A 24,150-nucleotide genomic window follows, 5' to 3' on the forward strand; every position below is an offset into this window, starting at 1 on the left:
AAACCTTATTGGCCACTGAAATTACATTAATGTACTTTTCTGGTACATAATGTAATTTCAGTGGCCAATAAGGTTTGAGTTGTATTTTCTGTCAAATTAAAATATATTTTATGAGGTTTTAAAATATATTTTTTCTAAAATTTAAAAAACATAAAAAAAACAATTAAAAAAAAAGAAATATTCAGAAAAAAGAAAAAAAATTGAAAATAATAAAATTCTTTTCTGAAAAAAAAAAAATCTACAAAAAAAATTATTCCAAAAAATAAAAATAACTGAAAAAAATTTATTTAAAAAAATAAAAATCGAAAATAAAAAAATTCTGAAAATAAAATATAATTTCTATTCTGAAATTATTAAAAATTATCTTTTTCTGAAAATAAAAGCTTTTTTTTCTGAAAATTTGAAAAAATAACCTTTTTAAAAAATAAAAGAATTATTTTAAAAAAAATCTAATTTTATTTATTGAAAAACATAAAAAATATTGTTGATAAAAATAATTTTTTTATTTAGAAAAAAATAATAATTTTATTTTAAAAAATACCAAATATAATATTTCCAAAAAAAAGTTTCGTGATTGTTAAAGTAACACGTGAAGAGTGAGAATATAAGGATAGATCACTATTCAACACAAACCACGCTTCCTTTCTTCAATTTTCTATAAAAACATGCATTCAATGCATTCTTTTCAATTTGATACTAGTACTAGTAAGATAAAAGTGTCCAAAAAATACTACTTCTTTAATGATTATTTCTAAAAATACTATCTGCTCTTTGTGTTTTATTTAACGAAAAATGGAGTAGGAATGAGAGAGAAAAAAAACATGGGACCACAGACATTTTTATAATTATTATTTTGATTTTACTTATTTGCCCTTGTCTCCATTTTCAATTTAGTTGCCCATTTTCAATATTGCAGCAATTTGAAATGAGGTGCTCTTCATTGAAAAAGTCAAAGTTGATATTTAATCAAAATCATGTTGAAACACTTGGTTACATATTTTAAGTTAGGTAAATTGTTTTTGTTTTCTATTTTAAAACATTTATTATTAAAACTTTAAAAAATCCATAATTTAAAATTGAAAAATTGAAAGAACAATAAATTAATTTATAAAATTTTTAGCGCGTAACTTTAAGACCCGGCTCATATTAAGAGTTTAATGGTGGTGCAATGTGTAAAAAATTATTATATATATATTTAATCAAAATATTTTAAAGTGTTAAATTATATATAAATCATGGTTTAAAAAATTGAAACAGATTGAATAAATAAAAAAAATTGATTAAAAACTATTATTTTTTTAATTTAAATAGAGGATCCATAATTTATTTATAAAATAGTTATGCAATAAAAACTCAAAATCAATTACATGTTGGTGTGGAAAGTAGAAATTAATTAAAGTTGTAGTTTTAGATAACGAATTGCTTTGTCTATCTGTAACCAAACAAATTTACAAAAGCAGCAAAATATATTTAATTTGAAATAGGTAGAAGTGAGGGAAATTCACAAAAGTAGCAAATCATATTTAATCTGAACACTTACACATTTATCAGGAAAAAACAAAAAATTATCATCTTAACCGTTGGTTCAACCGGTCATCTTCGTCTTAATAGATGAACCAATAAAAAAAATCATATAATATATTAAGAGATTAATTGTTATAAATATATCAATTAAATTCATATATTAATATGATTTAGAAAAGTAAATAAAAAAAAACTTATTTCTTCATTTGTACAAAGAAACACAGTGAGAGTAATTTGGCCCTTTTCAAAATGTCTAGTAATTATTCTATTCTCTGAGGGAGTATTTTGCGGTTTCCAAAATATATATTAGTTACTATCTAAGGAAGTAATGTGGCACTGCAATGACTGTCGTTGTATTCTCATTTTTAAAAAAAGAATCTACTTTTTGTTTTCTTTTGACCGTTCCACTTTATTTACTTATTATTAAATTCAAATTTTATCACTTCATTTCATTTTCTTCCTTCTCCTATCACCATTAATTCCCTCTTCTAGCAGTTCCACCTTTATGAAACCCAGACTTTGAAATAGAAACCAAAAACATCATTCATTATTATTATACAAAATTTAGAGATAGTTGAATACTATAATTTTTCTGAAATAGCAATCCAAAATTATGGAAGATTACACAGTTACATTTTGTGACTATATCAACAACACTTTCACAGGCTTTCTTTTGAAAACAATTGAACAGAAAGACTTCAAAACCATCGAAGCCTATCCACCATAGAGCACCTCCAACTTCTTCCTCTAATCACCACCACCACCCACATGGCGTACCTTATTGGATTATACATCTTTTGTTCATACTGGTATTCTTGATTTGTATATGTATAATGTATTTCTGTTAGCTTAGGTGGCAGGCTTAGATTGGTTACTACTTGTGAATATATAGCACCATTGTATCTTCTTCTCAAATCAATCAATGTAACAGTATTTTTCATACTTCTTCTTCTTCTTCTTTACATTCTGCTGCACACTTTATGTGCATTCTTCAGCTTTTCTATATGGGATCCTCCGTTATCAACATGGTATCAGAGCATACAATGCTCTGGTAGCCATTGCTTTCCTTTTTGTTTCTTGTTCTTCGCGTTTCTTTTCATCTCTGTTCGCGTTTCTTTAGCTGCTTCAAACAATGTCTGAATCACAAACTCCATCCACTACACATGAGGATCAACCAGAGTCAGAAGTGGTGGAGTCTCAAAGTCCATCCACAGCATATGAGGAGGAAGAGATTCAAGAAGGAGAAGCACCGGCCGCACCATCTCCGCATCCTGTTGCAGAGCAGCTACCTAATGTAGCCTACTGCGTTCTATCATCACCTCCGTGGGGTAAGTGAACAACATTCCTTTCTCTGTTTTCTTCACTTTTCATTTATTGTTTTTATCATTTTCTATTCAAATGTTTCAAAGTAATATCACTTTTAATCATAATGGTCAATGCTGCGTCCCGAAGTTATTTTTTTAAACAGCAAAAATAATTTATTAACCAAAAGTACTCCGGTTGCAGCGGCTAAGTATTTATTTATTTTATTTGATTAATTAATTTTGTTGAACAATGGAACTTTTGCTGGTGTGTGAAAAAGCCAACTGCAGCACCCACGTGAACTTTAGGTTTTAGCTTTTTTTTTTAATGATTTTAAAAAGGAGTTTTGAGAGGTATAAGGTCATTAGTGTTTGATGATTAGGCTAGGGGAAGATAATGAAATGAAGTTAGGTTGTGCTCAGTTAAGATGGTTTCAGAATTATTGGGTTCATGTTCTTCAATAGTACAGGATTGTTCTTCAAAATGTTCCTTATGCATTTTTTGTTTTTGTATTCTAGGTGAGGCCATAGCGCTCGGTTTTCAGCATTATCTGGTGATGTTAGGCCAGACGGTTCTCATACCATCCATACTAGTTCCTCAAATGGGAGGAGGAGATGTAAGCTTTATTGTTTAAGTTAAAATATAAGAATGAAAATTGATTTGTGATTATACTGTTTGAATTGTTTTTTAAACTCTAACATTGCTTTTAACTTAACTTTTTTTTTAAATAGAAAGAAAAAACTATGGTTATTCAGAGCTTGTTGTTTGTCACGGGAACAAACACACTGGTACATAGCTTTTTCGGTACTCGTCTACCGGTTGTGATCGGTGCTTCACATGTATATGTGCCGACCACCCTGTCAGTGGTTCTAGCGGGTAGATACCACGATATTGTGGATCCTACTGAGGTTGGTTCATGACAAAGTTCCTTGTAATTTCCATTAGTTTTTTTTTTACTTAATTTAATTGATTTTGTGATCAATGTGCAGAGATTTTTAAGGATCATGCGTGCAACGCAGGGTGCACTTATGTTTGCATCATCCTTACAAATCATTCTTGGATTCACGGGTGGTTGGCGATATGTAGTGAGGTTGGTTCAGCTACGCATTCAAATTCTTAGTTTAGATGCTGTATGAATTTTGAGAATGATGGAGTTGAAAACATCTTTGTATAATTTGCTATATTTTTGTTCAGGTTCTTGAGCCCTCTCTCAGCTGTTCCGTTAGTCGCGCTATCAGGTTTTGGACTGCAGCGATTTGGTTTTCCTATGGTATGGATTTATTTTTACAACTAGATCGCTATGTTTTTCATACATTTACAAATTATAATTTCTATGATTCAATTTATTAATTGTGACTTTTAAATCTCAGCTTGCACGATGTGTCGAGATTGGACTACCTGAGCTTATAGTTTTATTGATATTTACACAGGTGATTCTTTTTTATTGTTTCCTTTACTTTATTTTTGTTATATTCCACACTTATATTCTAAAGCACGGTTGTTTCTTTGAGCAGTACCTTCCTCATGTGAGGAGGGGGGACCGACGTATTTTAGTCCTGGATCGCTATGCGGTCATATTCTCGACCGTAGTCGTATGGACATTTGCATACATTCTCACCGTCGCTGGAGCTTACAAGAAATCACATACATGTAGGACTGACCGTGCTGGACTCATTGATGGGGCATCTTGGTAAGAGTGATGCTATATTTTTTATCATAGAGGACAATAATATTTCGTATGTCAAAATAAGTAGGATATCTGTTTTAAAATTCACATTAGGAAATATAATAAATGCAAAATATAATTAGAATGACTATTGCAGAAAAATGTATTCTTGTTGCATACCGATGCACACATGTAGTTGCGCGTGTGTTTGGTAATAGAGTTTGATAAGATGAGTAGAGAGTGTTCATTGAGTTTCTAACTGAATTTGTTATTCATAAAACTGATTACAAAAGAGGGGGAACTGGGCTTATATAGTTCAGTTTAGAATGTGCTGAGTCAGCACATTCTGTTATAGAGTTAGTTACATGCTGGCTCAGCTCAATTGATATATTGTAACTGTTTACTCTAATATCTCCCCTTCAAATGCATGATCCTCCCTGTGCAAGGGATGACTTGTCTTGAACTTGAAGCAGATAAGGGTTTTGTGAGTGCATCAGCATACTGATCCACTGCAGGGATATGTTGTACAACCAGACTGTAGTTCAGTACTTTTTCCCTTAGAAAAAATAAGTCCAATTCCATGTGTTTATTCTTAGCATGAAGGACATGATTATGTGACGGAGCAATAATGCTTAGTTATCACAAAATAGAATCCGTGTAGTGAAGGGTACTCTTAATTCAGTGAGAATAGACTATATCCAGAGTACTTCAGAGGCAGTGTTAGCTAAAGATATGTATTCAACTTCAGTGCTGGATCTGGGAACAAGGGATTGCTTCTTGGACCACCATGACACAAGGTTTTTGCCAAGATAGATGCAAGACCCTGAATTGGATTTCCTATCATCTGGACTCTTCCCCCAATCAACATCTGAGAAGGGCTTTATAGAGAGAGGGATATTGGTAGATGCAAGCCTTAACAAGAGACCATGATAGAGATACCACTTGAGGTATCTAAGGATTCTTTTTACAACAATCCAATGGCTCTCAAGAGGTTGCGAGAGAACCTGAAAGGCTTTGTTCATTGCATAACTTATTTCAAGTCTAGTGATTGTGGCATATTGAAGGGCACCCAAAATTGACCAGTATTAAGTAGCATCCTGAAAGTAGTCAGCTCCATGTTTGGAAAGCTTTAAATTGGAGACCATAGGGGTAGACAGCCCTTTTGCATCAGACTTGGCTTTAGATAAAAGATCTTTAGCATACTTAGTTTGAGATAAAAACAAGGCACCATTCCTTTGATGAGAGACTTCAACCCCTAAGAAGTAATCTAGGTTACCAAGTTGCTTTAGTGCAAATTGAGAGTTGAGTTTGGTGATCAAGTTTTGAATGTGAGTAGGTGAGCTTCCTGTGATAATTATATCATCCACATACACCAACATGAGGATGGTATATGTGGGAGTAACAAGAGAGAAAAGGGAAGGATCACATCTACTTGGAACAAAGCCTAGCCCCTTTAGAGTAGTAGTAAGCCTATCAAACCCCATATATGGCCTTATTTAGTTTACACACAAGACAAGTGTTGGATTTCTCAAAGCCAGGAGGTTGCTGCATGTATATCTCTTCATGCAGAATGCCGTTCAAGAAGGCACTGTTAACATCAAGTTGAGAGATATTCCAGCCTTTTGACACAGCTAAGGTCAGCATAATTCTCACTGTAACAGGCTTGACTACATGAGAAAAAGTTTCGGTGAAGTCAAATCCTTGAATTTTATGAAAACCCTTAGCAACCGGTCTAGCTTTATATTTGTTGAGAGAGCCATCAGGGTTCTGTTTAATTCTGAATACCTATTTACATCCAATAGCCTGCCTGTTGGGAAGTAGCTCAGTAAGGGTCCAAGTGTGGTTGTCATTCAGACGTCATAGCTTCAAACCACTTGGGATCCTTTAAGGCAGTTCTGTGAGAAGTAGGTTCAGCTTCTAGTTTCCATGGGATGCACATTGTCAGGATGAAGGAAAGGGAGAGAGGGTGTGGGTAAGGGTGAACTAGTAGATGAAGAAGGGGCCTGAGATGGTGAACTAGGTTGATTAGATGAGGGACTATGAGTTAATAATGAGTGACCTGAAGAATTGGAACTTGAGAGGGAATGTGGTTGGACAGGAGCAACTGGGTTAGCCATGCCAGAGTGAGATAGAGGTTGAGGCACTGAATTATTTTGTGTGGATAGGGAATTAGAGAGGGTTGGAAGAAGATCGTGGAGAAGAGTTGAAGTAGTGCATGGACTTGAATTTGAGGGAGCAGATGATGACTGATTGGAAACTGATATGGTGAGGGAGAAGGGAAACACACAAGGAGAGATAACAGGTGCAGGAGTGGGGGATGAAGTAGAGGGAATGAGGAAGGTTGGATAGGGAACACCCGTGTATATTTTGTACAAGCATCAACACATGTAAGCAAATATTTATAACCAGTGATAGAAAGCATTGGTGCATGTCCCCATACATCAGCAAATAAAAGATCAAAAGGTTTTGCATAAGTAGAACATGATAAGCTACTAGGTAACCTGTGAACTTTGCCCAAACAGCATGGACTGCAGAAATCCAAAGTGGACTTGTGTGGTACATTAACATTGCGTAAGTGCAGAATGTGTTTAAGAACCTCATGTTGAGGGTGACCTAATCTATTGTGCCACATAGTGTATAAGGAAGGGCCTATAGTGGTAACGCTAGGATGAGATGAAGAAGGCCTTGTGAGAGAGTTGATAGATGCAGGAGCAGATTGAAGAGTGCCAAAGCAATACAACCCATCTTTATTTATTTAGCTTTGAAGCACAACTTCAGACGAGTCCAGAGATTTTACAAGGCACCTACCTGTCAGAGTGAAACTCAAAGAATACTTTATTGTCCTTGGCAAACTTGCTAACTGACATCAGATTATTAGGAACAAGTAAAAGATTTTTGAGTGTTAGTGTTGTGTTTGTATTGTAGGGAGAGTGGAATTGAGTAGAGCCAATGGATTGGATAGGAAAACCTTGACAATTTCCAAGGAAAACTTATCTGTGCCAGTGAGAGATAAACTTTCAGAGAAATGATCTGCATTATTTGTCACATGATGTGTGGCACCTGAGTCAGGGTACCAGTTCTGACTTGAAATGCTTCCTGCCTCGCTACCTGTTCCTGCAAATTAAGCCTGTGGTTGAGTAGAGGGCTTCGAGGGAAAGCCAGGAGAAGGTTCACGTGCAGCTGGTGAAAGCCACTGTTTGGAGTAGGAAGGTGGCTGAGCTGAAGCTGTTGGCCACTGATTCGAGCCAGGAGCATTAGGTCTTTGCCAAGTATTAGGATTAGGTCGAGTCCAGTGAGATTGAGCGGGAGCAGCATGAGGCCACTGAGTCTGAGGTGAGTACGACCACTGATTTGACATAGTTGGTGGCATTGGTGATGAGTGCCTGTGATAACATACACTTGCTTCATGCTCTGTTTTGTAGCAAATTTGGCATTGAACTCTGCCACGACCACCAGACCTGCTTCAACGATAGGACATAGATCACCACGATACTGAATGATAGATGATAGGGCATTCAATTCATCAGGTAAACCATCGAGAATCACTTCGAGCTATACGCAATGCGTGATAGGATCGTCAATGGATTAAGTGTTTCATTGGACAGCCTCCATTGATAAACTTTTAACATATGAATCGATTTTTTTATCAATATTGTTTAGGATTTATGTATAATAGATTGGTTCTGACAAAAACATATTAATCAGGTTTTCTATTCCCTACCCATTTCAATGGGGAAGTCCTACACTTGATATGGGAGAGTCATTGGCTATGATGGTTGCTTCCTTTGTAGCATTAGTAGAGGTTTGTTAACTTTTACACTTCTTTTGAACCTCTCATTTCTATATAACTTATAGCAAATTTTTGTATTGATCGATTATTTCTTATTAAGTTTTCAATTTTCTGCAGTCTACCGGTGGCTTAATCGCCATATCGAGATATGCTAGTGCTACTCCGTTGCCACCTTCAGTACTTAGCCGCGGCATTGGTTGGCAGGTAAACATTTTTGAAATTATTTTAAAAATGACATAAGATTAATCATATTTTATTCCTTATTTTTCTTTTCTTTTCTTTTTATATATCCATAAATTATGATCTTACTATTTGTTATGTATCAGGGGGTAGGGAATTTCATATCAGGGATGATAGGGACTGGGAGTGGAGTATCGGCCTCTATGTAAGTTTTCTTTTTCAAATTACAATATCTTTTCCTTATTAGGATATTATGCTCACATAATGGTAAGACTAATTTTTTGAATCTTCCTGCAGAGAAAATGCAGGATTGCTGGCTATGACACGAGTTGGTAGCCGGAGAGTTGTCCAAATATCAGCTGGATTTATGATATTTTTCTCCATTTTCGGTAAATTTATGAACCTAACAATTTTTCTAATCTTTAATTTCTTCTTATGTGAACCAGAATACTTACTATAAAGTGTTTTTTTATATGCAGGAAAGTTTGGAGCTTTATTTGCTTCTATCCCAGCTTCTATAGTTGCAGCAGTGTACTGTATTTTATTTGCTTATGTGGGTATGTATAGTTACCTAAACTTTACGGTCTTATTCTTATTACTCATAATTTCATCTAAATTTTTTTTTTTAAACTTTATTTTTGTTTTTCTTAACACAGGTTCAGGAGGCCTCGGTTTGCTTCAGTTTTGCAATTTGAACAGCTTCAGAGGGAAGTTTATCCTTGGGTTCTCGATATTTATGGGACTTTCCATACCGCAGTATTTTGTGGAGTATGGTCCTGTGCGTACCCACGCAAGATGGGTATGTATGCGATCTTTCATTTATATATTACTTATTGTATAATATGCAACATTTTAAAAATATGTGTAACGATGTGGATTGAACGAATGTGCATTGTTTTTTAATAGGATTGCTCAAATTTTGATGTTTTTTTTTGTGCAGTTTAACGATGTGGTCAGCGTTCCGTTTTCATCTGGAGTGTTTGTGGCTGGTCTATTGGCGGTACTTTTGGACTCGATTTTGATGAGGAGGAGTGATAGACATATTCATACCGATCGAGGTATGCACTGGTGGGATAGATTCACCTCGATGAGAGCTGACAGAAGGAGTACAGAGTTTTATTCTCATGCAGTATAATTGGAGCAGTGCTGGAGTAGAAAATACCTTTGCTTGGTGATGATTTGAGATATTTGAGAATGATGAGTGCTGGAGTAGAAAATACCTTTGCTTGGTGATGGTTTGAGATATTTGAGAATGACGAGTGCTGGAGTAGAAAATACCTTTGCTTGGTGATGATTTGAGATATTTGAGAATGGTGAGTGCTGGAGTAGAAAATACCTTTGCTTGGTGATGATTTGAGATATTTGAGAATGGTGAGTGCTGGAGTAGAAAATACCTTTGCTTGGTGATGATTTGAGATATTTGAGAATGGTGGTTGCTGCATTGAAATGAGGGATCAATAGTTTGGATATGAACTGACTTAAGTGTTGCACATAATAAGAAATGTTAGGTCTAGTGTGAGTGAGATATAGGAGTCTTTTATCTCAGTTGACATAAAAGACTTGGGTACTAAAGATAGGTGATGAGGGAGAGATACCACATTTTCATTATTGTTGGCCTAAGCTGTATATAATGTAGGACTTTTAACTCACTTGTATCAAGAGTATATTTATGCATGTGTATATGTATTCAGATATTTGTGGTCAATCCTCACGACCTGTTTCCTTTTCACATTGGTTCCCTTACTCATTGCAATTGCAAATTTCCAAACTTTTCAGACCTTCAACATTCATTGAGGATGGAAATGTTTTCTGCCTCTTGTTAAACTTGTCGTTATAGTAATTTTTGAAATTCCTCTGATGTAATGGCATGGAACTAATTGCATTATCATACTTGAGTATCTTACTGCAATAGTTACATATAGCTAGCTAGTTGGTAACATATTAGCCGTGTTCGTGAAAACTAGTCAAGGAGATGCAAGCAAACCTGCTGTCTCGGATTGGAATCACAGCATACACATGTTGTGAAAACCAGTAGGAGAAAAAAGGCTAAACAAATGAAAGTCCAAGTCTTAATTCATCAATCGGGTAGCATTATAGTATATAAAAACAGCTACAATCAAAACTAAAATGTTCAAACATCAAGGTCCATCTATGACTTGAGTACCAAGCAAAAACTAGGAAAAGTGCCAAAAATATAGTAAGAATTATGGAAATTATTGAAAGCATGCATTAAACTGAATCAAACTAAATATGATTTCAATGCAGGGTAGCCATATTTCATAAGCCTTGACAAAACCTTCTATGTGGTTAAGTCTCGTCGAAATCTTTTGTTTTTGAGCAACTCTGTATCAAACTTTTGGCACCTCACAATTTCCAGCAACTTAAGAGAATGCAACCCTTGTAACACTTCATCTGTCAATGGCTCGAGGTTCTCGCAGTCGGTAATATGTATTTCTTGGATAGCAGTAAGGTAAATGATTTCAGTTGGGAGTTGCTCAAGTTTGAATAGCCCATAAATGTCTAATATCTTTAGAGAAGTGAGGTTTTGTAGCATCCCGTCTGGAAAGCAAGTTATATCTTCATTATCTTTGAACCGAAGTGATTCAAGACTACCGAGTTTATGAATTGAACTTATCAAGTCTTGGTTGCATTTCCCTTCTATACGCAAATCATTGAGATATGGAAGGCAAGGCAAGCCCGAAAGTTTAGGAAATTTAGTAATTTGAAGCCTTGAAAGACATGGGAATATGTTTTCTTTATCCTCCTCCCTTGATAACCTTACCAGGTTTCGCAAATCGACGAGCATCAGAACTGCTAATTTAGTGAAACCTCCTGCAACTCCACCGTCTTTTGGCTCCTCGTCTACATATATTACACGACACATGTTCAATATTCTTAGATCTTTAAGAGCAGGTAGTTTCCCTAACTGTGGAAGGTGTAAACAACTTTTGCAGTCCATTAGTTGTAAAAAAGTTAAACATTCCAAAGAAGGACTAGACATCCAATGTGGGAAATAGGAACCTCTATATCCTAGCACACCCAATGTTTGAAGTTGTTGGGTTTGAGGTTGAAGCACTTCAAGAATCTCCTCAACGTTTTCTTGTAAATGAGTCTCTTCATTTCTCTCCCACGACAATCGCACTCCACGTGCTTAACCGTAAAGATCTCTGATAAGGTTCATTTGTCTTAGTTCCGCCAAAAAGTACCCTTCTTGGGGGGCAAGCTTGATAATGAGTAGCAGTTAGTCAAATGGATGCTTTGTAAAGATTTCAATTGGGTCAAATTATTAGGCAAGTTAAAGAGATGATAACAATGGTATAGCTTCAAAGTCTGCAAGTTCCATAATTTACATATGGATTCTGGAAGAGTTTTGAACTTGCCGGCAGAGAGATTCAAGTACCTTAGATATTTTAAACAACCAATTGAAGATGACAACATTTTCATTCTTTCGAAGTCAAGCACGCGTAAAGAATAACATTTCAATACATGAGGTGAAAGTTGGTCAACATTGTTTAAACATGTCTTCAATGATTTCATAGTAGGCAACTGAACTGAATTGATATCCCCTAAGATTTCCTCTGATAAATTGAAAGGTGGCGGATTCTTTCAGATGTACTCGATACATCATTGTCATCCGTAATGGAGCATATTTCTTCTGCAACCGATTGAGCAAGATCAAGAACAAGATCATGCATTTTGAAACTTGTAATTTTTCCAAATTCATCTATCTTAATATCTTGAAAAAATGATCTCCAATATAATTCATTCCACACCTCATTGCCGATATCCTCATCTTCAATAAAGCCATTAGCCATCCAAAGTTCTATTAGAAAGTGTTTGCTTATTATTTTATCTTTGGGAAATAGTGCACAGAAAGCAAAACACTGTCTCAATTTTGACGATAAATTCAAGTAACTTAATTTCAAAGCAGGCATGACAAAATTCTCACCTTGTAAACTCCATAACTTGCTTTCCTTGACATAGAGCCACTCTTTTTCCTCTCTTTTGAAACGCAAGAGACTTCCCAGTGCTATTGCCACAAGTTTTGCAGGCTCTTCCTCATTTGGTCCGAAGGCTTTGATAAATCATGTGCAGAAACTGTTCCCATGCTTGCTGCTACCTTTGGAAGACGAGTTGTTACTAAAATCGAAGCACCCTTGCCTCCAAAAGCCAATACAGATCTTAATCTCTGCCAATTTTCTTGTTCATCGTCCCATACATCATCTAACACAAGCAAATATCTTTTACTTCATAGCAAATCCAAAAGTTTTCTTTGCAACGGCTCTAGGTCTAATTCCTCACAAGCATGGCCTGATGCCAGATTCAATGATGGCTTTTGCCATTCTCTTCAAACTAAAATCTTCAGAAACACATTCTGACAACTCTTTCATGATTGAATATAAGTTGAGTCCACCAAGACCAACTATTGGATAGATAGATAAATCCTCAAAACCAGAAGTATCATCAACCAAAAAATCTATTATTTTATCCTTATCTTCATCTCTTCCATAGACTTGAGGTTGAGTAATCGTTGAAGTTGTTTGGCGCCAGTCAAGAACTCCACTTCTCTTCTCTCTAAGGATCTCTGTCAAATGAAACTTAGTCCTTTCTTCAGCGATTTCATCCAATCTCTCCCTTAACTTTTTCATTTTCTTAGCGATTTTGCAACAAAAAGTAATATGCCTAGGATGAAAAGAGGATAAGAAAGAGCTTTGTACCTTGTCTGGTCCACACTTGAGTTCTTCATGCTTCAACTCCAGTGCTTGAGTGGCACACTCGTCCAAGATATCATCGAGGACGTGAGCAGCATCTTTGAGCTTAAGCAGCCAATCCTTGATGGCTCTGTTTGTGAATTGCTTCTCCTCAGCATCTTCAAGAGTAGCCTTGATTGTAGTTAGCAAGCTGGAAAGACTTTCCAATTCACGGTCGAAACCAAGAAATAGGCCAAGCTCGTTTTGAACGAGTGAACTCAAATTGTCAAGCACAACTTCAATGATAGCTTCATCCATGTTTTAAGTTCAAACTCAAAAGAATCAAGAATGTAAACGGAAGAGAGTTTGTTTGTTTGGTTGAGAAGAAGATGTATTATCATAAAACAAGATTAACATGGAGTGAGTAGTAAAATGGAGTATCATTAATGTATCTTTGAAATTTCTCACAATGTTGTTTGATTAATATTTCAACTAAACAAATAACAAGAAGAAAATGACAGGTTAGGAAATAGAAACAAGGCTGAAATTTGGCTGCAATAAATTGTTTGAGTGTGTGTGGTTTGTCACTTTCTTTCTAGTTACTACTTCAATCAATAATGCTATTGACTTTGGGATAAATGTTAATTTTTGAAAAATAAAGTAGTAGCTCTATAACATAATAATATAATCGGCACAAAATTGATAATGTTGTTGACTTTGGGATAAGTTTAATTTTTGAAAAGTAAAGTAGTAGCTCTATAACATAATAATATAATCGGCAAGAAAATTTAAATAAGATGGTATAATTTTGTTTGTTTTTGGTTTTATTGATGTTAATTTAGAATTTTATTAAGAGAAATGTGGATTATACACCGAAGACGAACGAATAATAAGTTTTGTCGCTATTCATTTTTGGATGACAAACTAAATCATCTTAAGAATTAAATTCACAACTCTAGGAGATACAATATTCCTAAGTATGAGTGTCCAAACACTTTTATTTTATTTTATGTTTGATCACTTTACTTGAAGCAATTTTGAGGATTATCTGTTCAATGGTAAAACCTATGACCATCAATCCCATAGATTGGAAAACCGTAGTCAAGTCCACACATGCTTCTTTCCTTCCGACCCAACCGTTCATCAGAATATTTGTTGGCATAAGGGTCGATCTCCCGATCAAAGTTTTGGTCAAGAAATTCACAAGCTCCTATTTCTTCACATATACACCCACCAGCCAAAATATATCAAACTATTCACAGGCTCCGAACAATGAAAGGCATGTTCCCCATGTGACTCAATGTGATGTGCAAATTAAAGTCTTCTAAAGATTTTGATTGTGACAACTAAATACGAAAAAGTAAGTTAAATCACAAGTATCATCAATCAAGAAGCAAGCTAAAAGCAAAATATCAAAGTTTCTATAAGAAGAACTAAAAATAGTTAAATCAATCAAACGAAAGGAACTAAAGTTATGAAAGCTTGTCTGATCTTGCGTTTATTATTTTAATTTTGTATTTGATAAGTTGTATGTCATTTAAGCAAGAGTAAGTCTTGAAATAATAATGTGATGAACACACGCATACACACAAGCACATTGTTTTAAACTCTTCATTTTAAAAAAAATCAATCATGACAAGTGTTTAATCGATTAATAAGCAATTCCGATCAATTAAAAAAGCTAAAGTCGTTGTCTAATTGGTTCGGTCTTTCATCTAATCGATTAAGGAGAGAGTTAGAATTCTAATCGATTAGGAACCCCTTTAATTGATTAAGATGTAAAGATGATTAGGGTTTCCTTTTTTGGATTACTCTAATCGATCATCTTGTAATTTCTAATAGATTATAAGCGCCCAATCCATGAATTGTTGCCTTATTGAGCTAAAACAATTTCTATATAAATGAGTGTTTTGCTCACTTCTAAATCACTTGTGGAAATTACTAGTGTAATAATCAACACCAATCTTTTGCATCTCAACATCAATACACCCAATAAAATGAGCATCATCAACAAAAGGGAGAAGAACTTCAATCACTTTTCAACCAGCACAAGTGACATAAGCCTTCATAAATTTCTTAACAACACCGTAAGCGTAATGAAGCATAACAAAAATGTCACCTTTGTCGAAAAGTTCAAAAAACACCTAGTCGGAGCATGGTCGGAGACTCGTCGGAATCTTCATCGTGTTCTTGAGCTTCATCAGTTAGAACTTCAAACTCGCGCCATTTCTATGGTTTCTTGACACGATCTTATTTCCGCACCCACACAGAATCATATCCCCATATTTACATGCCTCAATTCCTCACCATTGTCATTTAATTTAGCTTTTAGGGTTTCATTGTTCTTCACAGATTGGTGAAATTATTGCTACGCCATGTCTAGTTTTCATTCTTTGAGCTTTATTCAGTTTGATCTTTGATGAATTATTGTTGTTGTTCTTGGTTGATTAGTGAACATGATGAATATTCATGAACATGACAGAGAATGAGGAAAGAGAGAGGGAAAGAATGGATTTGATCCAATAATAAGAGCATATTCCACATCAGCACCAGGTGTATGCCAAGTGGTCTTCTATTTTGACTTTGACTAACACAACAAATGGAAAGGACTAATGTGGCTCTGTTTGAACAACTAAAGGATCAAATTATAACTTTTCAAAATTGAGGGACCAAAATGGACCCCAGGGTAAAGTTAAAGGACCAAAAATAGTATTTTACTTTAAAGCTTACTAAAAGGAAAAATCTATATACGGTATGCCTTAAAGCTTACTAAAAGGAATGACACCAATTCCATGTATTGGATCCTGATTTGACACCAATGAAATTCTGGTATCAGATATGAGATATCGAAGGTAATGTCACGGCACTAATATCTGAGTAACACAAACAGAAGAAAGATATAGAATGGTAATGCAAAAGACACAAGCAATTGTTAACCCAGTTCGGTGCAACTCACCTACGTCTGGGGGCTACCAAGCCAGGAAGGAAATCCACTAAATAGAATCAGTTCAAAGACTCTCCGTACACTTCAACAAATTACAGTCTTTCTCACCTAATCTCTACCTGTGCAATTTCTACCTAAGCACTCTTAGATATGAGAACTGATCAGTGCATTTTGATGCACGTTCTTCCATGTTTGTACTTAAGCATTTCTTCGGTTTGCTTTGATTATTTTTATGTTTTAATGTGTTTTCATAATTTATTTTATTTTTTGCACTTATTTAATTTTCGTATTTAATTTTCAGCATTAGCAGCTTTCACGAGAAAAATCATATCTTGAGCTAGGAGTATCGGATTGAGACGTGCTACCAGTCGATGGAAAGCTAAGAAAAAGATATACAACTTTTGTTCAGAAGTCGAGAGCTGAATCGAACTGTAGCAGGGCCAGAAAGTCTGTTGAAGTTGCAGAATTTTATTTGTATTTTTGTTGGGTCATTTGTAGTGGGCTGGGTCGACCCAGTTGAGTTGTAAAACGGGTATTTATTTTCCCCTAGGTCTAGCAGCCGTACACTATTGGGAATTGGACGGAAAAAAAAATCATCGTTCATGTATGAATTTGAGAGCTTGCAAAGAATGACTATGGAGAACTAATTTCCCAAGAATCAATTCACTGTAATCGGATGCCACTTTGAGATTCTTTTATAATTTTCCATTAATCTGTTCCTTTGAATTATATCTATAATCACAATTACTTGCTTAATTTAATTGTTTTTACATGATAGAATTCTTTAATTTGATTGTTGTCTGCTTTGAATCAATTTCGTGATTAGTGTAGCTTTTGCATTATCGCGTTCGATCATATTGTGTTTGCTTAATTCGCAATAGTTTTAATCCATTTGCTTTACTCGGAATTCAGGGACAGACTTCGTATAATTGTTATTGCGCTTGTCAGTAGCTTTTGTAATCGAATAGGATCAGACTCGTTTAGGGATTTGGAATTTTATAGGGATCAATGATAAGTTGGAAGATGATATAGTGGGTTGATTCGTTTCAGCTTATTCAAATAATCACTTTCAATAATCACTTATTTTCTGCATTTTAATAATTGAACACTGAATCAACCCCCTATTCGATTACGTTTAATTATTACAAACAAGAATCCTTGAGACGATATCCGAGTTTAATTGTCGTTGTATTACGTTTTTACAAAATTACTCGTTTTGATCCGCGTGCGACCGCGAATCAAATTGGCGCCGTTGCCGGGGATTCTTGTTTCTTTTAATCGTTTTTAGAGTCATAGGTTTAGTGTCTAAGCGTATAGGTCCTAGTTTCCCCGCAGTTTCGTCCAACTTGCGTATTGGTCTTTTTTGCGGTTTGAAAAAAAAAATTTGTTTTTAAACAAATTGTCTCAGATTATTCCGATTTTTTGTCGATTCATTAGGAAAAAATCAGTAATCATAAGCCTCTATTTATGGAATAAATAATGGACAACACCCTAAAAAATTGAAATTCCTTATTTTTCTATTTTTTATGATTTTTTTCTGTTTTGATAGTTTTAGAAAATTCCGAAAAAATTCTCAAAAATTTTAAATGACGCTATTAGATTAATTTCGGTGTTAGTTTATTTTTCTAAATTTATTTTAATCGTTTTCCTTCATTGTGTTTGTTTTTGACAATGGCTGATAATAGAACCTTAAGGCAGTTAGCTGCTCCTGATGTGAATTACAATGGTTTGTGTATTGAATATGATGCTGCTGCTGTTCCTTTTGAATTAAAATCGGGTTTAATACACTTGTTGCCAAAGTTTAATGGTCTTGCAGGTGAAGATCCACATAGACATCTCAAAGAATTCCAGGTTGTATGCTCTACACCGTTGAGGCCTGAAGGAATAACTGAAGACCATATCAAACTTCGGGCTTTTCCTTTTTCATTGCAGGGTGCAACAAAGGATTGGATTTATTATCTCGAGCCAAACTCAATTGCAAGTTGGACTGCCCTGAAAAAAGTGTTCTTAGAGAGATACTTTCCTGCCTCCAGAGCTGCCTCAATAAGAAAGGAGATTTGTGGTATTAGACAAGGTAATGAGTCGCTGACCGAGTATTGGGAGAGATTGAAGCACTTGGTATCTAGCTGCCCTCAACACCAGATCACAGAGCAATTACTCATCCAGTACTTTTATGAGGGGTTGTTACCGATGGACAGGAATATTCTTGATGCTGCTAGTGGTGGAGCACTAGTCGATAAAACTCCAGCTGCTGCCAAAACACTTATTGAAAATATGTCTCTTAATTCTCAACAGTTCACTACTAGAGACAATTCTGTTCACAGCAAAGGCGTGAGTCAAATTCAAGTTTCTTCCAATAAGGCTTTAGAGACCAGAATTGACGAACTCACCACCTTAGTCAAACAGTTGGCAGTAGCAAAACCTCAAACAACAACTTTGTGTGGCATTTGTACTTCTCCTGAGCACCCGACCGATACTTGTCCTATTCTAAGAGACGAGTCCATTACTGAGCTGCCACAAGCTTATGCAGCCAACCTTTACAATTAAAACAGGTACAACAACACTCCTGACCTGTCCACCAACAAATACCATCCCAATTGGAGGAACCACCCAAACCTTCGATATGGAAATCCACAATCCAGCCAACAACAGAACTCACCTCAAGTGGCTGCCCCTGCACCTTCCGGACCATCCTTAGAGGATCTTGTTAAGCAAATGGCCGTGAACAACCTCCAGTTCCAACAAAGGACCGATGCCAGCATTCAGACCTTGAACACACAAATGGGACAGCTTGCTACTCAAATAAATAACATGCAAGCTCAAGGTTTGAACCAACTTCCAGCCCAGACAGTTGTCAATCCGAATGGTCCTAATGCTAATGTGAGCGCAATTTCTTTGAGATCCGGAAAAGTTACAGAACCAGCCCCTGAAAAAAATAAAAAAATCATTGAGGTAACTTCTGAACTTTCTCCTTCTGAACCTCACCCAGCTGAATTTTCTTCTCCTTCTTCTGTTGTGGTCGAAACTGAAAAAATTAAAGAAAAGGAGTATGTGCCACCAGTCCCCTTTCCACATAGAGTTCTGAAAAATAAAAGAATTGAGGAGGGAGACAAAGAAAAGAGAGATATTGGATGTTTTCCGAAAGGTTGCGGTAAATATTCCGCTACTTGATGTTATTAAGCAGATTCCTAAGTATGCAAAGTTTCTGAAAGATTTGTGTACCAACAAGAGGAGGATTAAGGGAAGTGAAAGAGTAAACTTAGGAGGAAATATTTCTGCCGTTATTCAGCCCAAACAATCATCCAAACAGACTGTAGGCGAGCAAAATGTTTCAGCCCTCACTACTCAGGTTCTGCCACAAAAGCAGAAGAATCCGGGAACATTTGTTATTCCTTGTACCATCGGGGATAGTAAATTTGAGAATTGCATGCTTGATTTGGGAGCGGGCATTAATGTTATGCCTACTTCTGTTTATAATAACCTTTGTCTTGGTCCTTTGCAGCATACAGGTTTAATAATTCAATTGGCAAACAGGAGCAACGCTCGACCCGCCGGGGTAGTCGAAGATGTTCTTGTTCAAGTTAACGATTTGATTTTTCCTGCAGATTTCTATATTCTAGACATGGAAGGAGAAACCAAGGCAAGCGGAGCTCCCATCATTTTAGGCAGACCGTTCATGAAAACGGCGAAGACAAAAATTGATGTTGACGATGGAACCATGTCCATGGAATTTGGTGACATTGTCGCAAAATTTAACATTTTTGATGCCATGAAACACCCTGTGGAGGAGCATTCCGTTTTTCATATTGAGCTGATTTCTGAATTAGTTGATGACTCTAGTTCTGAACTATTTGCGCTTGATTTTCCATCTCTCTCTGGTTTTGATGATATTTATTCATGTTCTGATTGTACTGACACTAACGTTTGTGTTGTCTATGCTGAGATTGATGCTGCCTTACAGGCTGATACATTTCCTACAGGTGAAGTTGTTACCAATAAACCTATTTTTGCAGTTGATGCTCTTGCATTCCCGGCTGCCCCAAGCACTCCATCCACCGAGCAGCCCTCGTCCTTAGAGCTAAAAGAGCTCCATGAGAACCTGAAATATGCTTACTTGGAGAGTAATGAGAAACTCCCTGTTATTATCTCTTCTAACCTTGATTCCGATCAAGAAAATAAGCTTTTGCAGATTTTAAGGAAGCATAAAAAGACATTTGGTTGGACATTGGCTAACATTCCAAGTCATATCACCTTCACGTGTCCATTTGACACTTTTACTTTTAGAAGATTCTTTGATCCTGGAATAAAAGGCGAAGATACTAATAAAAATTTAAAGTTCAATGGACATTACCCAAAGCTATTCCATGACAACCCCACTTTGGAAGAAGAAAATGTAGAATATATCTCTTTGGGAAAGGCTGCTTATGTGATCACCTATCCTCCTTGACTACTCGGGTGTGTTCTTTCCTCTCTCTTCTCTCTCTTATTTTATGTTTGTTTGTTTCATTGAGGACAATGCATATTTTAAGTGTGGGGGAGGGAATACTTTATTTTCTTTGTTTTTGTTCTTTGTTTTGTTTTGTTTTTGTTTTCTTGCTAAAAAAATTGCATATTCTTGAAAGTTTTAGGCTATAGATTACTTTGAGTCGAGTTTGCGGAGACTTGAGAAAAATTCACAAGATCGGTATTGTTTTAACACCGTAAGTCTCCTGCATATGGAAATTGAGTTGAATTTTTATTATGTTTTAGCCGTACATTCACATCTTCTGACAGCTCTTGAGTAGTTTATTTCAGCAGTCGGCACCATCTCACACACACTCTACGCAGAGAAGCCGATGAATATAAGTGAGTGTTCCGAAAAAGAAAAAAAAAAGAGAAAAAAAAATAAAGGAATGCACCTTCTAAGTTTGGTGACCCTCACCCGGTCACTTAACCCAACGGTTGTGGAACCTTCAAAAAAAAAGTTGGAAATAAGACTCGTTGTTAGTTGGTTCAGCGGTTTCTGGTGTTGAACTTGGTAGGGCGAATTACGGTCCGATCCCCCGCAACTACAAGTGAGTAAGCAAAGGGTTATGCCACTTAAGTACCAGAACCCCGTGCAAAAAAGGATCAGAGTCACTAACCGGTCGCCTTGCTATGAGTGTATGGAGATAACGGGCTTAATGTGATTGCGCCTGAATGAAAAAGAGCAAAAGAAGGATGAATAAGTTAGGCTTTAATATAATAACATGATTCGAGTTGATTTGTATATTCTGGAGGTTTATGTCTGCATAACTGTGGATTAGTGTTCTTACAATGTCCTTAGTGTGCGAGATTAGTATCTATCGAAGCAAACTTAACCGAAGATGACTTGTAGCCTAGAATGAGTAACCGTTGATATGTCTGTGTTTTGTTTTGTTTTTCATTTTGCTCGGAGTGCAAAAGTTCAAGTGTGGGGGAATTTGATCAGTGCATTTTGATGCACGTTCTTCCATGTTTGTACTTAAGTATTTCTTCGGTTTGCTTTAATTATTTTTATGTTTTAATGTGTTTTCATAATTTATTTTATTTTTTGCACTTATTTAATTTTCGTATTTAATTTTCAGCATTAGCAGCTTTCACGAGAAAAATCATATCTTGAGCTAGGAGTATCGGATTGAGACGTGCTACCAGTAGATGGAAAGCTAAGAAAAAGATCTACAACTTTTGTTCAGAAGTCGAGAGCTGAATAGAACTGTAGTAGGGCCAGAAAGTCTGTTGAAGTTGCAGAATTTTATTTGTATTTTTGTTGGGTCATTTATAGTGGGCTGGGTCGACCCAGTTGAGTTGTAAAACGGGTATTTGTTTTCCCCTAGGTCTAGCAGCCGTACACTATTGGGAATTGGACGGAAAAAAATCATTGTTCATGTATGAATTTGAGAGCTTGCAAAGAATGACTATGGAGAACTAATTTCCCAAGAATCAATTCACTGTAATCGGATGCCACTTTGAGGTTCTTTTATAATTTTCCATTAATCTGTTCCTTTGAATTATATCTATAATCATAATTACTTGCTTAATTTAATTGTTTTTACATGATAAGTTGGAAGATGATATAGTGGGTTGATTCGTTTCAGCTTATTCAAATAATCACTTTCAATAATCACTTATTTTCTGCATTTTAATAATTGAACACCAAATCAACCCCCCATTCGATTACGTTTAATTATTACAAACAAGAATCCTTGAGACGATATCCGAGTTTAATTGTCGTTGTATTACGTTTTTACAAAATTACTCGTTTTGATCCGCGTGCGACCGCGGATCAAGAACCCACTCACTCCCCCTCAATCACATGTGATTTTAAACAATAATTCCTTGTGAAAAGAAGACACTTTTCAATAACACACTCTTGATTTTACTTAGCAGTTTCAATCAAGAAGACACACATTTGATCTTGCTTAACAACTTTGATCAAGTAGACACACACTTGATCTTGCTTCACAGCTTTGATCAAGTAGACACACACTCTTGCTTACAAGCTTAGAGTGACAAATTACAATCACAAATCAGACCAATTCAATCATCTATGGATGACTTGAATGGCTTACAAGTCTCACGACTAAACAAGACACAAACCCTTGCTCTCTCTCAATATTTCGCTCAGTATTGGTTGTGTATCAAATCAGGTTTTCCAAGTCCCTTTTTATAGAAGCTTTCAGCTGGGCTTGGACATCTTGAAAACCCTAAAACTATTTTCCAATTAAATCTTTTCATAACAGCTGGTTAGATCTATTTGGAAAATAAGTAAATCAAGTTGTAATCAATGATTGAATGCGCCTGCAAATCAGATCTTCAATCATACATAAATTGCCATTAAATGCGCAATCACATAACACCTAACATTCATACTGAATGTTCTATGTACAGGATGTCATGACATCGGGTCTGACATCCTGGAACAATCCTGCAAAATTCCATAAATCCTTTTATAATTTTCAGCAGGTACATAATATCAGATGTCATGACATCATGTATGACATCCTGAGACAATCCTGCATAATTATGTTTTCCATTTAAACTCTAACAGGTACACAGATATCTTATGTTAAGACATCACATGCAACATCTTGTGAACACTCTTTGTTTTACCAAAATTGCTGCCAACACTTAGAACCAACAAACTCCCCCTTTGGCAATTTTGGCTAAAACATATATCTGTCCTTTTTGTTCACAAGAAAACTATCAGCAGTTAAACAACATAACAACGTTTAAGCAGCAACAGAAGCAAATAGAATTACTAGTTATAGAAGCAACTAGTAAAACACACAAATGCACAAGGGTACTCCTTCTCCCCCTAAATCTGTGCAACACAAACATCTCCTTTGATAATAACAGCACCTGTAACCACAACACCTGTAACAGTTAGAATATCATTCTGACATCTGCTTCAACATCACCTGTACACTACATAACATCACCTGTGCACCACATCAGACATCCCCTTTGACATCTGTAAACAGAACAACATTCTGTCTTACAACAAACACATCTCCTTCAATAATAGTTGTTCATCTATTCAGCTACACCAACACATACATCTCCTCACAGCTCCACATCTTTAACTGCTCCATATAATCACTTCTCCCCCTTTTTAGTCAAAATTTTGACCAAAGGTGACCAATTAGACAGAATAAATGTCAATTAGCCTAGCAGAAAATGTCACCACAGATGTCATAACATATAACATGTTAAAACATAATTGTTAGGAGATACAAACCATCATCATACCCAACTGTGATAACTGAGATAATGAAAAATCCATGGAACTCATTAAGAGCCCAAAAATATTACATAAAGGCATCAGTAAGGACTGCCACAAATTACACATATTTAAAAAAAAACAATAAATTCTTCAGCATCCAAACAGCAGGGGGACCAACTTCCATAACAGCACACACAACAGCCGCACCAGGACAGTCTTCAACACGGGGGAACCATTACCATTTAATCAGAGGAAGAAGTATCATCTTCACCTTCAGAATCAGAGTTTCCACTAGATTGAGCATTGGACCTCTCACTTGAGGTATTGGCA

General features: G+C 35.8%; 2 protein-coding genes and 1 pseudogene across 3 annotated transcripts; 2 read left to right on the forward strand and 1 right to left on the reverse strand.

Moving 5' to 3' along the window:
• The first annotated feature begins 1,903 nt into the window (after nucleotides 1–1,903).
• Nucleotides 1,904–10,191, forward strand: LOC127119383 (nucleobase-ascorbate transporter 7). 2 transcript variants are annotated; one of them, XM_051049613.1, is made up of 14 exons: nucleotides 1,905–2,852; nucleotides 3,345–3,442; nucleotides 3,558–3,734; nucleotides 3,816–3,916; nucleotides 4,021–4,096; nucleotides 4,197–4,256; nucleotides 4,341–4,516; nucleotides 8,198–8,294; nucleotides 8,400–8,486; nucleotides 8,609–8,667; nucleotides 8,760–8,851; nucleotides 8,942–9,019; nucleotides 9,119–9,261; nucleotides 9,403–10,191. In XM_051049613.1, the coding sequence occupies exons 1-14, from the start codon at nucleotides 2,657–2,659 to the stop codon at nucleotides 9,595–9,597; spliced, it is 1,635 nt and encodes a 544-aa protein (XP_050905570.1). In that variant the 5' UTR covers nucleotides 1,905–2,656; the 3' UTR covers nucleotides 9,598–10,191. The 2 variants fall into 2 exon arrangements, with proteins under 2 accessions (XP_050905571.1, XP_050905570.1); XM_051049614.1 differs by lacking the exons at nucleotides 3,816–3,916; nucleotides 4,021–4,096 and having other exon boundaries at nucleotides 1,904–2,852.
• Nucleotides 10,192–10,561: 370 nt separating this feature from the next.
• LOC127119382 (putative disease resistance protein RGA4) lies at nucleotides 10,562–13,736 on the reverse strand (annotated as a pseudogene).
• Nucleotides 13,737–17,768: 4,032 nt separating this feature from the next.
• Nucleotides 17,769–18,644, forward strand: LOC127123116 (uncharacterized). Its single transcript, XM_051053373.1, has one exon. The coding sequence runs from the start codon at nucleotides 17,769–17,771 to the stop codon at nucleotides 18,642–18,644; it is 876 nt and encodes a 291-aa protein (XP_050909330.1).
• The last annotated feature ends 5,506 nt before the right edge of the window (nucleotides 18,645–24,150 follow it).

Source organism: Lathyrus oleraceus, chromosome 2, assembly GCF_024323335.1.
Source record: "Lathyrus oleraceus cultivar Zhongwan6 chromosome 2, CAAS_Psat_ZW6_1.0, whole genome shotgun sequence".
In the NCBI taxonomy this organism is placed as follows: Eukaryota; Viridiplantae; Streptophyta; class Magnoliopsida; order Fabales; family Fabaceae; genus Lathyrus; species Lathyrus oleraceus.